This window comes from Plasmodium knowlesi (assembly GCF_000006355.2).
Source record: "Plasmodium knowlesi strain H genome assembly, chromosome: 14".
NCBI classification, from domain to species: Eukaryota; Apicomplexa; class Aconoidasida; order Haemosporida; family Plasmodiidae; genus Plasmodium; species Plasmodium knowlesi.
In genome coordinates this window covers 2,858,088-2,878,699 of record NC_011915.2, presented here as the reverse complement: position 1 = coordinate 2,878,699, position 20,612 = coordinate 2,858,088, and the positions used below count along the sequence as shown (strand labels likewise).

General features: G+C 35.0%; 4 protein-coding genes across 4 annotated transcripts in view; 3 read left to right on the top strand and 1 right to left on the bottom strand.

Moving 5' to 3' along the window:
* Positions 1–4,570: 4,570 nt before the first annotated feature.
* Positions 4,571–14,437, top strand: PKNH_1464200 (SICAvar, type I; the record flags this gene model as incomplete). Its single annotated transcript, XM_039113701.1, has 9 exons — positions 4,571–4,738; positions 4,875–5,690; positions 6,379–7,035; positions 8,510–9,133; positions 9,993–10,628; positions 10,866–11,519; positions 12,154–12,867; positions 13,084–13,746; positions 14,021–14,437. 9 exons carry the CDS (start codon positions 4,571–4,573, stop codon positions 14,435–14,437), a joined length of 5,349 nt encoding a protein of 1,782 aa, XP_038970068.1.
* A 1,187-nt stretch (positions 14,438–15,624) lies between these two features.
* PKNH_1464100 (hypothetical protein, conserved in P.knowlesi) lies at positions 15,625–16,944 on the top strand (the record flags this gene model as incomplete). Its single annotated transcript, XM_039113699.1, has 3 exons — positions 15,625–15,773; positions 16,099–16,312; positions 16,510–16,944. 3 exons carry the CDS (start codon positions 15,625–15,627, stop codon positions 16,942–16,944), a joined length of 798 nt encoding a protein of 265 aa, XP_038970067.1.
* A 1,225-nt stretch (positions 16,945–18,169) lies between these two features.
* PKNH_1464000 (hypothetical protein, conserved in P.knowlesi) lies at positions 18,170–19,684 on the top strand (the record flags this gene model as incomplete). Its single annotated transcript, XM_039113698.1, has 2 exons — positions 18,170–18,253; positions 19,058–19,684. The coding sequence occupies 2 exons, from the start codon at positions 18,170–18,172 to the stop codon at positions 19,682–19,684; spliced, it is 711 nt and encodes a 236-aa protein (XP_038970066.1).
* Positions 19,685–19,901: 217 nt separating this feature from the next.
* Positions 19,902–20,612, bottom strand: part of PKNH_1463900 (hypothetical protein, conserved in P.knowlesi) — a gene marked incomplete at both ends in the record, with an annotated part of 1,743 nt that continues 1,032 nt past the window's right edge. The window contains one exon of the mRNA XM_039113697.1: positions 19,902–20,540. Within this exon, the coding sequence (XP_038970065.1) occupies positions 19,902–20,540 (639 nt within the window). The remainder of the gene's footprint in view (positions 20,541–20,612) is intronic.

Sequence of the window (20,612 nt, the reverse complement as noted above, 5' to 3'; positions counted from 1 at the left end):
GTAAGGAGTAGTAGAGCAAAATAATCTTTTCTTAGAGGAAGGTGAGGTAAGGAGTAGTAAGGGGACAAAATAATCTCTTCTTAGAGGGAGGTAAGGAAAAAGAAGGGGGGGCAAAATAATTTCTTCTTAGAGGGGAAGGTAAGGAGTAGTAAGGAGGCAAAATAATCTCTTCTTAGGAACGGTAAAGAGTAGTAAGGCAAAATAATCTCTTCTTAGAGGGGAGGAGAAGGAAGTAATCTATTCTTAGTAGAAGGAGAAGGAAGTTATCTCTTCTTAGAGGAAGGGAAGGAAAAAGTGAAAGGAAGGGGACAAAATAATCTCTTCCTAGGGGAAGGAGAAGGAATATAGGAGGGGGCAATATAATCTCTTCTTATAGGGAGGTAAGGAATAGTAGGGACAAAATAATCTCTTCTTAGAGAACGGTAAAGAGTAGTAAGGCAAAATAATCTCTTCTTAGAGGGGAGGAGAAGGAAGTAATCTATTCTTAGTAGAAGGAGAAGGAAGTTATCTCTTCTTAGAGGAAGGGAAGGAAAAAGTGAAAGGAAGGGGACAAAATAATCTCTTCCTAGGGGAAGGAGAAGGAATATAGGAGGGGGCAATATAATCTCTTCTTATAGGGAGGTAAGGAATAGTAGGGACAAAATAATCTCTTCTTAGAGGGGAAGGTAAGAAGTAGTTGGGCAAAATAATTTTCTTCTTAGAGGGGAAGGTAAAGAGTAGTAAAGGCAAATTAATCTCATCTTAGAGGAACGAAGGTAAGAAGTAGTAAGGGACAAAATAATCTCTTCTTAGAGGGGAAGGTAAAAAGTAGTAAGGGGCAAAATAATCTCCTCCCAGAGGGGAAGGTAAGGAGTAGTAAGGGACAAAATAATCTCTTATTAGAGGAAGGTAAGGAGAAAGGAAGGGGACAGAATAATCTGTTCTTAGAGGGGAAGGTAAGGGACAAAATAATCTCCTGTTATTGGTAGGTAAGGATTAAGGAAGGGGCAAAATAATCTGCTCTTAAGGGAAGGTAAGGATAAAGTAAAAAGGAGGACAAAATAATCTCTTCTTAGTGGGAAGGTAAGAAGAGTTCAGGGTTTAGGTGATCTCTTCTTGGAGGAAGAAAGAAGGGCAACATAATCACTTCTTAGAGGGGAAGGTAAGTTGTTGTAATGCAAAATAATCTTCTGTTAGAGGGGAAGGTAAGAAAAAAAGAAGGAGGGGACAAAATAATCTATTCTTAGAGGGGGAAGGTAAGGAGTAGTAAGGAGACGAAATAATCTCCTCTTAGGGGACGGTAAAGAGTAGTAGAGCAAAATAATTTCTTCTTAGAGGGGGAAGGTAAGGAGTAGTGAGGACAAAATAATCTCTTCTTAGAGGGGAAGGTAAGGAGTAGTAAGGCATAATTATCTCTTCTTAGAGGGGAAGGTAAGGAGAAAAAGTGAAAGGAGGACAAAATAATCTCTTCTTAGGGAAAACGATAAGGAGTAGTAAGGAAAAATAATTTCTACTTAGAGGAAGAAAAATAGAAAGGGGGGACAGAATAATTTCTCCTTAGAGAACGATAAGGAGTAGTAAGGCAGAATAATTTTTTCTTAGAGAAAAAGAAGGGGACAAAATAATTTTCTTCTTAGAGGGAAAGGTAAGGAGTAGTAAGGTAAAATAATCTTCCCCTAGAGAAAGGGAAGGTGAAGGTATAAGGCAAAATAATCTCCTCTTAGAGGGGGAAGGTAAGGAGAAAAGAAGAGGGCAAAATAATTTATTCTTAGAGGGGAAGGATAAGAAGTAGTAAGGTAAAATAATCCCTTCTTAGTGGAAGGAAAAAATAGAAGGGGTCGAAGTAGTCTCTTCTGTTAGAGGACGGTAAGGATTGAGGAAGGCAGAATAATTTCTTCTAAAAGGAAGATAAGGAGTAGTAATGCAAAATATTCTTTTCTTAGAGGAAGGAAGGAAAAAGTGAAAGGAGGAATAAAATAATCTCTTCTTAGAGGACGATAAAGAGTAGTGGAGCAAAATAATCTCTTCTTAGAGGGGAAGGTAAGAAGGGGTCAGTGTTTGGGGTTCAAGGTTTAGTGTTTAGGAGTTTAGGTAATCTCTTCTTAGAGGAAGGTAAGGATTAAGGAAGGGACAAAATAATCTCCTCTTAGAGAACGGTGAAGTGTAGGAGGGCAAAATAATCTCCTCTTATAGGAAGGTAAGAAGGGTTCAGCGTTTAGGTAATCTCTTCTTAAGGTAAGGAGTAGTAAGGCAAAATATTCTCTTCTCAAAGGAAAAAGAAAGGGACAAAATAATCTCTTCTTAAGGGAAGGATCAGTAAGGCAAAATAATCTCTTCTTAGAGGGGAAGGTAAGGAGTAGTAAGGGACAAAATAATCTCTTCTTAGAGGAAGGAAGGTAAGGAGTAGTGAGGCAAAATAATTCTTCTTCTTAGAGGTAGGGAGAAAGAAAATAAAAGTGGGGGGGGGGACAAAATAATCCCTTCTTAGAGGGGAAAGGTAAGGAGTAGGAAGGGCAAAATAATCACTTCTTAGAGGGGAAGGTAAAAAAAAAGTGAAAGGAGGACAAAATAATCTCTTCTTAGAGGGGAAGGTAAGGATAAGGAGTAGTAAGGGACAAAATAATTTCTTCTTAGAGGAAGGTAAGGTAAGGAGTAGTAACGGCAAAATAAATCTCTTCTTAGAGGGGAAAGGTAAGAAGTAGTAAGGCAAAATAATCTCTTTTCAGAGGAAGGTAAGGTGAAGGTATAGGGCAAAATAATCTCCTCTTAGAGGGGAAGGTAAGGAGAAAGGAGGAGGCAAAATAAACTCTTCTTAAAGGAAGGTAAGAAAGGTTCAGGGTTTAGATAATCTCTTCTTAGAGGAAGGTAAGAAGGGTTCAGGGTTTAGTTAATTTCTTCTTAGAGGAAGGAAGGAAGAAAATAAAAGGGGGGTGGATAAAATAATCTCTTCTTTGAGGAAGGAAGGAAGAAAATAAAAGGGGGGTGGATAAAATAATCTCTTCTTTGAGGAAGGAAGGTAAGGAAGGAAAAAAGAGAAGGGGGCAAAATAATCACTTCTTTAGGGAAAGTAAGGAAAAAGTAAGAAGGGAGCCAAATAATTTCTTCTTAGAGGAAGGATAAGGAGAAAGTAGGAAGGGGACAAAATAATCTCTTCTTAGAGGAAGGAAGGTAAGGATAAGGAGTAGTGGGGCAGAATAATCTCTTCTTAGAGGGGAAAGTAAGGAGTAGTAAGGGACGAAATAATCTATTCTTAGAGAAAAGGTAAGGAGAAGGATATAGAGTGGGGCAAAATAATTTCTTCTTAGAGAAAAAGAAGGGGGCAGAATAATTTTCTTCTTAGAGGGGAAGGTAAGGAGAAAGGAAGGGACAAAATAATCTCTTCTTAGAGGGGAAGGTAAGGAGAAAGGAAAGTGGCAAAATAATCTCTTCTTAGAGGGAGGTAAGAAGGGTTCGGTGTTTAGGTAATCTCTTCTTAGAGGGGAAGAAGGGCAAAGAAAAGAAGAAAAGAAGAAAAAGAACGAAAAGAAAGAAAAGAAGAAAAAGAACGAAATAAAGAAAAGAAAAGAAAAGAAAGGAACGGAATAGAAAAGAAAAGAAAGGAACGGAATAGAGAAGAAAAGAAGAAAGGAACGGAATAGAAAAGAAAGGAATAGAAAAGAAAAGAAAAGAAAGAAACGGAATAGAAAAGAAAAGAAAGGAACGGAACGGAATAGAGAAGAAAGGAAGAAAAGAAGAAAAGAAAGAAAAAAAAGAAAAGAAGAAAGGAACGGAATAGAAAAGAAAAGAAAGGAACGGAACGGAATAGAGAAGAAAGGAAGAAAAGAAGAAAAGAAAGAAAAAAAAGAAAAGAAGAAAGGAACGGAATAGAAAAGAAAAGAAGAAAGGAACGAAATAAAGAAAAGAAAAGAAAAGAAAGGAACGGAATAGAAAAGAAAAGAAAGGAACGGAATAGAAAAGAAAAGAAAGGAACGGAATAGAGAAGAAAAGAAGAAAGGAACGAAATAAAGAAAAGAAGAAAGGAACGAAATAAAGAAAAGAAGAAAAGAAGAACAGAAGAAAGGAAAGGAACGAAATAAAGAAAAGAAAAAAAGGAAGAGTAGAACGAAATAGAAAAGAAAAGAAGAAAGGAACGGAATAGAAAAGTAGAAAAAGAACGAAATAAAGGAAAGAAGAAAGGAACGAAATAGAAAAGGAGAAAGGAACGAAATAAAGAAAGGAAGAAAGGAACGAAATAGAAAAGAAAGGAAAGGAACGGAATAGAACACGAAGAAACGAAATAGAGGAGGAACGGAATAAGAAAAGAAAAGAAAGGAACGAAATAAAGAAAAGAAGGAAGTGAAGAAAGGAACGGAATAGAAAAGAAAAGAAAGGAACAAATGATTCAAGAAAAAAAAAAAATTTTCTCTTTATATATATTTTTCTTTAATAGTCATAACAGTCATGTTCATTTTATTTTATTTTCCAGTTCATTTCATTTCATTTTCCTGTCCGTTCATTTTCCAGTTCATTCCACTCGTGTGTCCTTCTTAATTCTGCATAATATATATGAATTGTACAAAAAAGGAGTAACTGGAGTAGACAAGCAGCAGTCATGGCAGGACGAGGACCAGGAACAACCGCAACTGCATCGGGTCCATGCTCCGGTGGGCAAAGCGATCCAGCAAGTGAAGCTACAAGGAAACCATTGAAGGATGCATGGGATAAAAACTGGACAAATTTAACTCAGAATGGACAATCTGCCCAGAAAGGGGTCATTCCGGTAAGTACTGTTCTTATTATCCTTATTATCATTATTATTGGTATTATTTGTCGTTATTATCATTATTATTATTATTTGTCGTTACTGTTGTTATTATTATATTTTTTTCTTTTCTCCTTTTTTTTTTAAATTCTAGGATGAAGTGAAGAGTAAAATGGCGAGAATGTTCAAGGAATTGGAAGACTACATGGATTGGTCGAAGGCCACTGGTCGTGCCCCAGGTGCATGTGCAGGGCTGAATGGAGGGAGCAAGCAGGGGACATATCAAATGAAGAATATATGTAAGGTATTAGTGCAGGTAGTCTACTGGATGGGAAATTTGGATAAGAATGAGAACAAAAGTAGTAACACTGTAGAACAGGATTGGGAGAAATATTTAAGGTGTGCAATAGGGAATGGTATTATATTGAGGATCCTCTTACCTAAGTGTAAAGTAGAAAAATTTATGGAAGTTATCTCTGAAGTTATGAGAAAAGGTGGTAGTCAAAATAAAGCATCAAGTGTGGGTAGTATATGTGACTGGGTTAAAATGGATGATATGAGAGAAATGGAAGAGCTCATTGGGGATGAAGTACAACAATTCTTAAATAAAGCAAAGCAGGATTCGGGACTCGGCAAAATTGAGGGGGTCAATAATGTAGTAGCTTGGTTTAGATGTACAGATGAGGAGAAAACAAAGGAGGGAAATCAGGAAAAAACTTGTAGTAGTGATCGAATTATAGACTTTCTACCAGCGGGGTTGTCAAAAGAATTAAACGTATTAGTCGATCCATTAGAAAAAGCTAAGGATTGCATCCAACGGAACATAGACAATAACAGCAACGCCGCCAGCAGCGGCAGCGTCCCCAGCATGGGCAAATTGTGCAATCGCCTAAGTTGCATAGAAACTTATTTAAAGACAACTGCAAGGACAGCTGCAGCAGCAGCAGGAACGGGAAAGACGACACCTACCGTAAGTGGGAGAATGGAATGAACATATACACATACATATATGCATATATACATAGACATACATATATAGACGTATACACATACATATATGCATATATACATAGACATACATATATAGACGTATATACATACATATATGCATATATGCATATATACATAGACATACATATATAGACGTATATACATACATATACATATATGCATATATACGTATATAGACGTATATACATACATATACATACATATACATATATGCATATATACATACATATATATACATATATAGTCATATATATATGTATATATACATATACATATATCTATATATACATATATAAATATACATATGTACATATATACATATATATATATATATGCATATACATATATATACATCTATATATACCATATACACGCATATATATATATGTACGTACATACACATACGTACACTCAGGTGTACATGTATATACAAATATATATATGTACATATACAAATACATATGTACACATACATGTATAAATATGTATATATATACATAAATGTATATGTATATATGTATACATACATATATATATACGTATATGTGTATACATATGTACATGTGCATACATATGTATATATGCATATGCATTTATGCATATGCATAAATATATATATATATATATATATATTCATTTACCTGTAGGATGCACTATGGAACGACGTCCAAACTCAAGTCACCGAACTTGTCACAAACATATCTGCCAATGGGGGGGAAAACGATGATACAGACGGTCTATGCAATGACATTACATGCCCCAATGGTAGTGCAGACTGTGTGAGCAAAACAGCATGCAACATTATGGTTAAAGCATTAAAGGAAGTACATAAAAATGGGGATGATGACACAAGTTCGGGACCACTCAAATTGAATAACCCAATATTTCGTCCTACCATTCGTTGTGTAATGCTCAATGCATTCGCAGAGAAATTAAAACAACATGCTCAGGGGGGTGGTTATGCTTGTGCCGTCGAAGACGGCATAACTAAAGCATTTGCTGCAGCGAAGGGGGGGAGTAAATATAAGGAATGGTGTAGGAAGGATGGTAAGGAGGATGGTCCCTGTGAGCCCTGCGGGAAGGAGCATCAGGTGTGCACTGCTCTTAAAATTGGAAGCACCACCCTGGTGAGCGAAGTAATGAAGGAGTTAGACACGAACAACACCACCAACACCCCCAAAATGCAACAAACCTTATCCGAAATAAGTAATAAGGTCACTTTATGTGATCGTATGAATTGTATAATCAAACAATTAAAACCAGCGAACCCATCCCACACACAGAATGCAGGCACCATCAGCGCGGTAAGTACAATATGGTGACGAAAAGGGGGAAAAAAATGTACATACATACATATATATACGTACACATCTATATATACCATATACATATACATATGCATATATACATATATGCATACATATATGTATACACATATATACTATATATATACATACGTATATACATATATAGGTATGTAGACACATATATGTGCATATGTATACACATATATATGTATACGTATATATACATACGTATATAGGTATGTAGACACATATACGTGCATATGTATACACATATATATGTATACGTATATATACATACGTATATACGTATATAGGTATGTAGACACATATATGTGCATATGTATACACATATATATGTATACGTATATATACATACGTATATACGTATATAGGTATGTAGACACATATATGTGCATATGTATACACATATATATGTATATACATACATATATACATACACATATACATACATATGTATACATATATGTACATATGTATACGTATGTATACATATGCATGTATATATATATATACATATACATGGATGTACATATATATACGTATGCACATATATACACATATGTTTACACATATATATGTATACGTATATATACATACGTATATACGTATATAGGTATGTAGACACATATATGTGCATATGTATACACATATATATGTATACGTATATATACATACGTATATACGTATATAGGTATGTAGACACATATATGTGCATATGTATACACATATATATGTATACGTATATATACATACGTATATACGTATATAGGTATGTAGACACATATATGTGCATATGTATACACATATATATGTATATACATACATATATACATACACATATACATACATATGTATACATATATGTACATATGTATACGTATGTATACATATGCATGTATATATATATATACATATACATGGATGTACATATATATACGTATGCACATATATACACATATGTTTACACATATATATGTGTACGTATATATACATACGTATATACGTATATAGGTACGTAGATACATATATGTGCATATGTATACATACATACGTATACATATACATGTATATGTACAGGTGTATATATACATACATACATATACACTTATACGTATACTTACATATGTACATATATATATGTATACACATATACATAGATGTATAGATGTATACATATGTACATATATATACGTATATATGTATATATATGTATGCACATACACATACATAAGTATATACATATACATAGATGTATAGATGTATATACATATACATATATACATATGTATACATATATATAAACATATATACATACACTTACATACGTACACACACTTACATACGTACACACACTTACATACATATGTATACATGTATGCATATGCATTTATGCATATGCATATATATATGCATATACATATATATATATATATATTACCACCCTATACAGGACCAATTCTGGGGTGAGAAGGGTGATGTTATGAAATTGTGGAATGAATTGGCACAGAAAATGAAGGACAGTAATGGCAATGTCACTGGAAGTGGATGTGATTCATTTGGAACTGACGCTGAAAGGAAGGCATGCAAGTATTTGCATGCCGGCTTCATCGAACTGAAGAGTATTGATACGTCTAACGGAACTAAATACCCCACCCTGTCTAAGAAATACCCATCGTTTGGACAAACGATGGGTTGTTTTTTACTCCATTCCTATGCAAAATATATGCAGAAGGAGTCGACTTGTAATATTGAAAATGGAATAAAAAAAGCTTTTGGTTCATGGAATTCAACTACTAATGATAAATGCACGGACGGTAGTCCGTGCATTCAATGCAACTGGGATGATACCGACTATGACAACTGCAAAATTAACACAAATGGAGGCAGTGGCACCACAGTCCAGACGGCAGTAAAGACGAAATTGGAAAAGTTTTTCAATAAGGACAGCGACACCAACATAAAACAAATGCTAACTAAAATAAATAAAATGAATGGATTATGTGACCATATGAAATGTATAGCAACCCACCTAAATTCCCCAAACGGACAACAAAAATCATCGAATACATCTGCGGTAAGTAGAGTACATCTGCTGTAAGTAGAAGGGGCGTAGAATGTGTATAGGTGTATACACATATACATATATACATATATATATGTACATACATATACATATATATACATATATACATCTACACATACATGTATACATATATACATATACAGATATACATATATATATGTACATACATATACATATATATACATATATACATCTACACATACATGTATACATATATACATATACAGATATACATATATATATGTACAAACATATACATATATATACATATATACATCTACACATACATGTATACATATATACATATACAGATATACATATATATATGTACAAACATATACATATATATACATATATACATCTACACATACATGTATACATATATACATATACAGATATACATATATATATGTACATACATATACATATATATACATATATACATCTACACATACATGTATACATATATACATATACAGATATACATATATATATGTACAAACATATACATATATATACATATATACATCTACACATACATGTATACATATATACATATACAGATATACATATATATGTACATACATATATATACATATTTATGTGTCTACATATGTACATATATGTGTATATATATATATACACATGTATATACTTATGTATGTACGTATACATGTACATATATGTATAGATGTATATGTATGTATATACATATACATAGATGTATAGATGTATACGCATGTACATATATACATATACATATGTATAGATGTATACGCATGTACATATATACATATACATATGTATATATGCATATGCATATATATATATTTTTTCATTCCACTTGCAGAAAGAATTTTGGGAGGAGGACACGGGCGAGGTCCATAAGTTGTGGGAAGTATTGTCCGAAGCAATGAAGACAAATGGGGGCAATGACAACGGAAATGGACATTGCAATCAAGTGGGGGATGACGATAGAACACCGACCGACCCCGAAAAGAAGGCATGCAATTATTTGCATGCCGGTCTTAAGTACTTAAAGGAAAATTCAACATCTAACGCCAATGACAACAAAATCCTATCGAAACATACATCGTTGAAACAAGCGATGGGTTGTTTCCTTCTTAAAGCATATGCAAAACAAATGCAGAAAAAATCGACTTGTGTCATTGATACTGGTATAGAGAAAGCTTTCCATTCGTGGAGTCCAAATACTAAGGGTACTTGCAATGGCACGGAACCTTGTGTTCCTTGCCAATGGGAGGATAACGAATATGACAGCTGCCAAGTTAACACAAATGGAAGCACTGGCACCACAACACCAACGGCAGTAAAGCCCAAAGTGGAAGACATCGTCAATAATAGTGAACCCGACACTGAGTCCATCATAACTAACATAAATAAAATGAAGGATTTATGTGATGGTTTACAATGTATAGCATCCCACTTAAATCCCTCAAACGGAAAACAACCGAGTACAACTGCGGTAAGTAGAATGGGGTAAAGAACTGTATATATGTACATACATATGTATGTGTACATGTATATATATGTATATATGTGTACATGCGTACATATATACGTATATATATATACATATATATACTTACATATATATGTGTATGTACGTATGTATACATATACATGTATACATGTACATGCACATATGTATGCATATGCATTTATGCATATGCATATATATATATTTTACTCCACTTTGTAGAGCACATTTTGGACGGAAGGCGGCGAAGTGGGACAACTTTGGACAGAATTGTCCGAAGCAATGTTACAAAATGTGGACAAGGACAACGGAGGTCCATGTGGGACGATGGATGATGGCAGTGCCACTGGCAGTGGCGCTGCCAATGGCACTAGACCTGCCACGAAACCTGAAAGGAAGGCATGCAATTATTTGCATGCCGGATTAAAAAAACTGAAGGACCTTTCAGTTCCCACGACATCTCAAACCAGTAACGGCAAAATTTTGTCTAACCCACTGTTGAGACAAACAGTGGGTTGTTTACTTCTTAAAGAATATGCAAAACGAATGGAGGGAAAATCGACCTGTGCTATCGAATCAGGTTTACAGAAAGCTTTTGCGGTTGGTGGTAAATGCACGAACAATAGTGGTTCGTGCATTGAATGTAAATGGGATGAAAATTTGGAAGGTTGCGACGTGAAGGTTGGCAATGGCACTACCAAGGTTCAGGATAAAGTGGATCCAATACTCATGTCAAATGAGCCAAGCATAAAAGCCGTCACTGAACACATGAATGAAAGGACCACTTTATGTGAACAACTCCAATGTGCCGCATCCAATTGGTTCAAAAACCAAATAAACGGTAGCAGTAATACTGGTAATACTAAGAAGACTTGGGTAAGTATTACTACTAACATCCAACCTACCATCAAAACAACACTTAGGGGGTATAATGAATAAAAGGAATAAAAAAAAAAAAAAAATATTCAGATTCCAGGTTTAGGAATAAAGGTTTTAGAGGTACAGGAAGAAGGTTTCAGGGGTGTCGGAATGAGATTCTGGGTATATGAAGAATGTTGTAGGGTGTCAAAATAAGGTTCCAAGGTATAGGAGTATGGTTGTAGGGGTGTTAGATGTCAGATTCCGGGTTTAGGAGTAAGGTCCTAGGGGTGTTAGAATAAGGTTGTAGGGGTGTTAGAATAATGTTGTTGGGGTGTTGTTGTAAGGTTTTAGGGGTGTTAGAATAAGGTTTTAGGGGTATTTGAATGAGGTTCAGGGTATAGGAAGAAGGTTTGAGGGTGCTGGAATAAGGTTCCAGGGTTTAGGAATAAGGTTCCGGGGTTAGCTTTAGTTGCTTTAGGCGGGAGAGGAAAAACTCCTCGCAGACGGAGACCGGATACAACACCAACCGGATACAACACCAACCGGATACTATACACCAACTGGATACTACACCAACGGGATACTACAACAACCGGATACTACGCAACCTACTAACTACATATATTTAACCTTTTCTTTTTTTTTACAGTGTGACTTCTGGGAGAAGGAAGGTGTTAAACCAACATTGAAAGCAATGTTCGAACACATCGAGCAGAATGGAAAGGACAACCCCAATGGTCCATGTAAAGACTTTGGTGATGGTAATGAACATAGTGTCGAAAGAAAAGCATGTAATCATATCGCAGCAGGATTAAAATACATTAAGGACAGTACAAGCAATGGTAGTACTACCCCTAAGAATGGTCCTGGGGACCATGATAAGTTCTTTAAACAAACTATGTTGTGCGCAGCACTTAACCTTTACGCAACTAAAATAAGGGACGCTACGGAGAAAATTTGTCCCATTGGTGAGGAAAGAATAAAAAAAATGTTTGTTGATTGGAATCAACAGAATAATAATTCTTCGTCCTGGACTTCTTGTTCGAGTTCAGTTTACGGTTGTTTTAAGTGTGAAAGGAATGAAAATTTTAATGATTGTCACCTGAGCGTCTCAGACGCTCTGGTGGATAAAACACCAAACAGTGGAAATTGTAATTCTAACAATGGCAGAGAAAATGTCCAAACTGAATTAAATAAATTCCTCAACATCGAAGACAACCAAACCCAATCCATTTCCGAAGTGAAGAAAACATTATCCACCATAAATAAAATGGACGACAATTTCTGTACTCAAGTCCAATGCGCAATAAAAAAAAAACTAAAGAACGAAGGAAAATTTTCAAAAGGAAAGACACCATCTTGGGTAAGGGGTGGTAGACAACTGCATATATATACATATATGCATATACATATACACACATATACATATAAATATATGTATATATATATGTATATATGTATATATATGTATATATATATGCATGTATATATGTATACACATATGTGTATACATATGTGTATACATATACATATATATTTTTTCTTTTCTTACTTTCTTTTTCTTTTGTTCTATGTTTAGGATGCCTTGAGGGATAAAATCGGAAATGAATTAACGGCACTTTTAAATAATATGAACGACGCTACAAAGCAGTCGGACGCTGCCAAATATTGCAATGACGCCAACGTCCCATGGAATACTAAGGGCCATACAGAAAGGCGAACAAATAGCGCAGCTTGTTTGCACTTTTCTGCAGGACTGCAGCACATTTATGGCCGCCCCAGCGGCCCTAAGTTGGGCCCTGTTAATGGCCCATCCTTTGAACAAACGATGGGTTGTTTATTTCTTAAAGAATATGCAAAACAATTGCAAAAAGTGGCAAATGAGAAGAAGCAAGGACATAGTTGGGTTCATCCCTATTGTGACATAAAGGCGGGCATAGATCAAGCTTTCAATAAAAGTAAAGACATTATGGAAGCATCACCTTTATGCAACAAGAATGGTAGTACTGATTCTTGTTTTGTATGCAAAATTGACCAAGATTATGGAACTTGCTCCATTGGCACTGACAATGTAGGAAGTGAAGTTCATAAATTGTTCGAAGACCAACAGAACAAAAACCAAATGGAAAAAACTTTAGAGAATACAGTCTGTCCCATCCTTATTACGGATCTCCTTACCCCTTTTGTTCCTTTGGCTCCTGTCTCCATTGGCCTTTCTGCTATGGCTTATTACCTTTGGAAGGTAAGATAAAAAAAAGAAAAAAGAAAAAAATTAATAGGAAAAGAAAATTTTTTTTTAATGGTTAAAAGGAAAAAAAAATTTTTTTTAATGGTTAAAAGGAAAAAAAAAAATTTTTTAATGGTTAAAAAGAAAAAAAAAAAATTTTAATGATTAAAAGGAAAAAAAAAAATTTTAATGGTTAAAAAAAGAAAAATAAATAAAATAAATGTGTAAAAAGAACATTTTACAATCTTGAGCAAAAATATCCTCCCATTTTTTTTTTTTTTTTTTGTAGTATTTTGGTCCTCTTGGTAAAGGAGGAGCACGTCTCAGAAGATCTCCTACTGAAATTCCTGGTCCATCAGTACAGGAACAAGTCCTCGATCATGTGCAGCCAGAAGCCGGTCCACATGAATATCAATTGGTGAAGGAACGAAAACCTCGTTCTGCTCCAACGAGAACGAAACGTTCTGGTCGCGTGAATCGTCGAACGATTATTGAAATTCATTTTGAAGTGTTGGACGAATGTCAAAAAGGAGACACACAATTGAACCAGAAGGATTTTCTGGAACTTTTGGTTCAAGAGTTCATGGGATCGGAATTTATGGAAGAAGAACAGGTTCCTAAGGAAGATGTTCTTATGGAAGGTGTTCCTTTGGAAAGTGTTCCAATGGAACTTGTTCCAAGTTTAGGTTCCGGGCTTATGGTTTAGGGTTCATAGTCTCAGGTTCACAGTTTAGGGTTCACAGTTTAGGGTTCACAGTTTAGGGTTCACAGTTTAGGGTTCACAGTTTAGGGTTCACAGTTTAGGGTTCACAGTTCAGGGTTCACAGTTTAGGGTTCACAGTTTAGGGTTCACAGTTCAGGGTTCACAGTTTAGGGTTCACAGTTTAGGGTTCACAGTTTAGGGTTCACAGTTTAGGGTTCACAGTTTAGGGTTCACAGTTTAGGGTTCACAGTTTAGGGTTCACAGTTCAGGGTTCACAGTTTAGGGTTTATTGTTTAAGATGAAGGATATTGGTTTCATACCCCTTTTTGTCCTTTTTTTTTTTCCTTTTTTTCCTTTTTATATTTTCTTGAAAAAAAAAAAAAAGAAGAAGAAAAAAGGAAAGATTCTTTCTTGCACATTTATTTCTTATTTTGTTTGCAACTTTTTTTTTTTTTTTTTTGTTGGTGAAAGGACACCCTTTTGTTTATAGAAAAAAAAAAAAAAAAAAACATTCTTCTTTTTTTTTTAAGAACATTATTATTTTTTTTCCTTTCCTTTTTTTCTTTTCAGTTTGCGAAAAATATATTTTTTCTCCCTCTTTTTTTTTTTTTTTTTTTTCTGCGGAAAGCAGGAGGTTAAGCGCGCGAACAAATGATGTCTGCTGATAGCGCACAACAAAAAAAAAAAAAAAAAAAGGAAAGGGGGGTGTATGATGAAATATATTACAGTTGCAAAAGGTCGCAAAATATAAAGGAGAAGCACACACTTATCCGACAAAAGGAAAAATTGTGTGTACATACGTGTTGGCACAAACAACTTTATCGAAGTACACATACACTTTACACCAAAAATGTAGACAGAATAACGGGAATATGCGGAAATGGCAAGGTTCAGCGTCCCGCGTTAAAAGTAAAGTTAGTTCCGTGTTAAGGGTAAAAGTTGGTCCGTGTTAAGGGTAAAAGTTGGTTCCGGGTTATGCATAAGGTGGATTCCAGGTTAAGGGTAAGGTTGTTTCTGGGTTAAGGTTGTGGTAGGTTCCGGGTTAAGGATGTGATAGGTTCCGGGTTAAGGGTAGAAGTTGCTTCCGGGTTAAGGGTAGAAGTTGCTTCCGGGTTAAGGATCAAAGTGGGTTCCGGGTTAAGGATAAAAGTGGGTTCCCGGTTAAGGATAAGGTAGGTTCCGGGTTAAGGATGAAAGTGGGTTCCGGGTTAAAGGTAAAAGTGGGTTCTGGGTTAAAGGTAAAAGTGGGTTCCGGGTTAAAGGTAAAAGTGGGTTCCGGGTTAAAGGTAAAAGTGGGTTCTGGGTTAAGGGATAAGGTGGATTACGGGTTAAAGATAAGGTAGGTTCCGGGTTAAGGGTAAGGTAGGTTCCGGATTAATAATGAGATAGGTTCCGGATTAATAATGAGATAGGTTCCGGATTAATAATGAGATAGGTTCCGGATTAATAATGAGATAGGTTCCGGATTAATAATGAGATAGGTTCCGGGTTAAGGATAAAAGTGGGTTCCCGGTTAAGGATAAGGTAGGTTCCGGGTTAAGGATGATGTATGCTGCGGGTTAAAAATAAGGTAGGTTCCGGGTTAAGTGTAAGGTAAGTTCCGGGTTAAGTATAAGGTAAGTTCCGGGTTAAGGATAAAAGTTGGTTACGGGTTAAAAGTAAAGTGTGCTCCGGGTTAAAGGTAAAGTTGGTTCCGGGTTAAAGATAAAAGTTGGTTCCGGGTTAAAGATAAAAGTGGGTTCCGGGTTAAGGATAAAAGTGGGCTCTGGGTTAAAGGTAAAAGTGGGTTCTGGGTTAAAGGTAAAAGTGGGTTCCGGGTTAAAGGTAAAAGTGGGTTCTGGGTTAAGGATCAAAATGGGTTCCGGGCTAAGGATAAAAGTTCGTTCCGGGTTTAGGGTTTCAGGGTTAAGGGCAAGGTGGGTTCCGGGTTAAGGATAAAAGTAGGTTCCCGATTAAGGGTAAAGTGGGTTCCGGGTTAAGGGTAAAGTAGGTTCCGGGTTAAAGGTAAAAGTGGGTTCCGGGTTAAAGGTAAAAGTGGGTTCCGGGTTAAGGGTAGAAGTTGCTTCCGGGTTAAGGATCAAAGTGGGTTCCGGGTTAAGGATAAAAGTGGGTTCCCGGTTAAGGATAAGGTAGGTTCCGGGTTAAGGATGAAAGTGGGTTCCGGGTTAAAGGTAAAAGTGGGTTCTGGGTTAAAGGTAAAAGTGGGTTCCGGGTTAAGGATAAAAGTGGGTTCCGGGTTAAGGATAAAAGTGGGTTCCGGGTTAAGGATAAAAGTGGGTTCCGGGTTAAGGATGAAAGTGGGTTCCGGGTTAAGGATAAAAGTGGGTTCCGGGTTAAGGATAAAAGTGGGTTCTGGGTTAAGGATAAAAGTGGGTTCCGGGTTAAGGATAAAAGTGGGTTCTGGGTTAAGGATAAAAGTGGGTTCTGGGTTAAGGATAAAAGTGGGTTCAGGGTTTAGGATAAAAGTGGGTTCAGGGTTTAGGATAAAAGTGGGTTCAGGGTTATGGTGATAGTAGGATCAAGATTTAGGGTTATGGTGATAGTAGGATCAAGATTTAGGGTTATGGTGATAGTAGGATCAAGGTTTAGGGTTATGGTGATAGTAGGATCAAGGTTTAGGTTGAAAGTGAATGTATGATTAGTGTTTAGGGTTAAGGTGAAATTATGATGAAGTTTTAGGGTTAATGTAAAGTTAGGATCAGGATTTAAGTTTAATGTTTGTAAAGTATAGGTTTAGGGTTTAAGGTTTAGATGTTCAGGGTTTTGTACTTGCATGAATGTTCTATGGAAGAAGAATGTACAGGTGTATGTATGGATGTATGGTTATGGAGAATACTGTTTTCATGTATAATGAATGTATGAAGGTTGAGAAGGTGTTTTTTTCTGTGGGAAGGAGAATAAACGTAAGGAGAAAACGAATGAAAGGTATTAAGCATAAGGGAAAATGGAAAAGTTAGAGAAGGAGGGGGATGAAAGGAAATGAAAAGAAGAGGAAATGGAAGAAAAGAAATACAAGTGGAAAAATGTTGGATGGAGGAGAGTTGCGTACATTTAATTTTTTTTTTCTCTCCTTTCTTTTTTGTTTTTTTTTTATTTTCTTCTATTTCTTATTTTCTCTTTTGAATTTTTTGTTTTCCTATTTCCCTTTATTATTATTTTTCTTTTATTTATATATTTTTTTATTATTTTTAATTTCCTTGTAAATAAGGAAATGTTTTTTCCTTATGATGGGATGCTTTAATTAGAATGGGGAATGAATTGTATAATAGTTGGAAATGTAGGGAGATGTTCTTCTTTTTTTTAGAATGTGGTGGATGTTCTTTTTTTTTTTTTTTTTGCTCTTTAAACCTACTCTTTCTAATAAAGATATTCTTTCTAATAAAGATATTCTTTCTAATAAAGATATTCTTTCTAATAAAGATATTCTTTCTAATAAAGATATTCTTACTAATAAAGATATTTATTTCTAATAAAGATATTTATTTCTAATAAAGATATTCTTTCTAATAAAGATATTTATTTCTAATGAAGATATTCTTTCTAATAAAGATATTTATTTCTAATAAATATATTCTTTCTAATATAAAAATATATAGAGAAGGACACAAAGAAAAAAAAAGAATTTTTTTCACATGTTAAATTGAAGCAAAACAAAACAAATATACAGTATATAAAAGCGAAACAAAACAAATATACAGTATATAAAAGCAAAACCAACACAGTGGAGAAAAGAAAATGGCACCTTTTTCTTTTATAAAAACATCCATATTAATCTTTGCGTACTTATTCTTATGGTATCAAACCAATTATCAACACCAGGTAAGAATAACAGAAAAAATTTTTTTTGTAATATTTTTTACAACTATAGGAGGAAATATATAGGGGACGAAAACCATACATACATATATATATATATATATATATATATATATATTATATATTATATATTTTTTTGCCACACCAAATTATTATTCATATTTTTATTATTCATGTTTGAGGAAAAAAAGGGGGGGGCGGGGGAATGAAAGTGTAAGGGAAGAGAAGGTTTCAGGGATTTTAGGGTTTAGGGTTTAGTATATAGGGTTTAGTATATAGGGTTTAGTATATAGGGTTTAGTATATAGGGTTTAGTATATAGGGTTTAGTGTATAGGAGTAAGATTCCGGGTTCGGGGTTCCGGGTTTAGGGTTCCGTATTTAGGAGTTAAATTCCGGGTTCTGGGCTTAGGAGTAAGGTTGTAGGGGTGTTAGACTAAGGTTTTAACGGTGTTAGATTAAGGTTTTAAGGGTGTTAGGAACCAGATTCCGGGTTATGGACATAATGTTTCAGGGCATAGAGAGTAGGGTCCCGGGGTTGGGGTTTAGAGTTTAGGTGAAAGTTGTAAGGTGTTAGAAGTCAGATTCAATGTTATAGACATAAGGTTTCAGGGCATAAGGAGTATGGTTCCGGGTTTATGGTTTAGTTTGTTTTAAAAGGGGGGAGAGAAGGAAAAAGGAAAAGGAAAAGGAAAGGGGGGATGTGGGGGGGGAAGGAAAACCTTCCCCCACCTTCCCCTTAGACTATTCCTTACATATTCATATTTTTAATTATTATATATATACGTTGTTATTTTTTTTTTTTTTAGGTGAGTGCATTAAGCACATTAAAACATGATGTGTCCGATTCAAACAGTTTATACTCATCAGAGGAAGATATAAATAATGGAAATGGTCATTTAAAGACATTAGGAAGTGATGGACCACATGTTTCAGGTGTGAGGTATGGGGATAATCATCCTCCCCAAGGAAGAGGGGAACCCTCTATTAGCAGGGGAGGAGTAGGTTCCTCCGCCTCCTCCCCCCTTAAAAAGGGAGGGGGGGGATCTCTCCCCTTTGAGGATCCTTTTGCCTCATTACGGGAATTGCATGCCAATTCGGCACAGTGGAACCATCCAAGAGATGCCAGAAATGTAAAAGATCAATTTCAAAGAATTTGTAAAAAAATCTTTTATCGTCGTGCCCCGAAACATAGATGTATACTATTATTAATATTGGGCATTTTGATGTTCTGTGTTTTGTTTATGTTGTTCGTAACTGTAGATCCCACGGTATTCCTGGGGAGCGGAGCTGAGGGTGGTGGTTCTTCACCAAATGAAGTTATAAAACTGGGTGCTGTTTGCCTCATTGTACCCGTATTACTGTGTGCACTTCTGGGATACAATTATTATAAAGCACGCAAAAAATACATCCAAAGAAAAAAAACAAAATTTTAAAATAATTAAAAAAAAAAAAAAAAAGAACACTAAATATTATAGAAATTCCAGAATTTTGAATTTTAACTACAATCAAATAATCTAACAGAATTCTGGAATCAAAAATAAGTTAACTTTTTTTTTTTTAAACTACAGTGAAACAATTTCCACCTTTTTTTATAAACTGCACTAAAAGAAGTTCAACATTTTTTAACGTCTTTGTTGTCAGTTAGGTGTTTTATTGTTGTGGTCGTGGTCGTGGTTTGTTGTTGTCAGTTAGGTGGTTGTGTTGTGCTTTTTGAATTTCTTCTCGCAGACATTTTCGTATTTCGTCATTTTGCGTAATACATTTAATCCAAACTTTGGAACGACAGAACCAGAATAGTATGCCAAAATATATTAATACAATAATTACGGGAACTGTTATTAAGCATATATAGAAAGCTGGCATGTTATCACCAATGCTATTTGACATGAGTAAACCCAAAATTAGGGCGATCAAGGCTAATGGGTACAGAACTGAAAGAACTAATACAGTTGTTAGTAGTATTTTATTTTTATTTTTATAATGTTTTAATTTTTTACAGCATTCTTTTATTTTTGTTCCAAGTCCTTTAGAACTATTTTTTCCCCTTTTCGATGAACATGGTGTTTGTCCTGATAGTGTATCTTCTAACAATTCGTTGTCTATCGATCCGAGCAATGTGCTCACATCATTGTCATCCGACTCCTCTTGATGTGATGACGGAGGGATATTTTTTCCATTTCCTTGTGCTGTTTTCAAACGACCATGTGTCTTGTTTATATCTTCATCTGAGGAGGTCAAACTGGTTGTATCTGACACATCATCATCCTTTAATGTGCTTAATGCACTCACCTAAAAAAAAAAAAAATAACAACGTATATATATACAATATATATATATATATATATATATATAGAAAATATG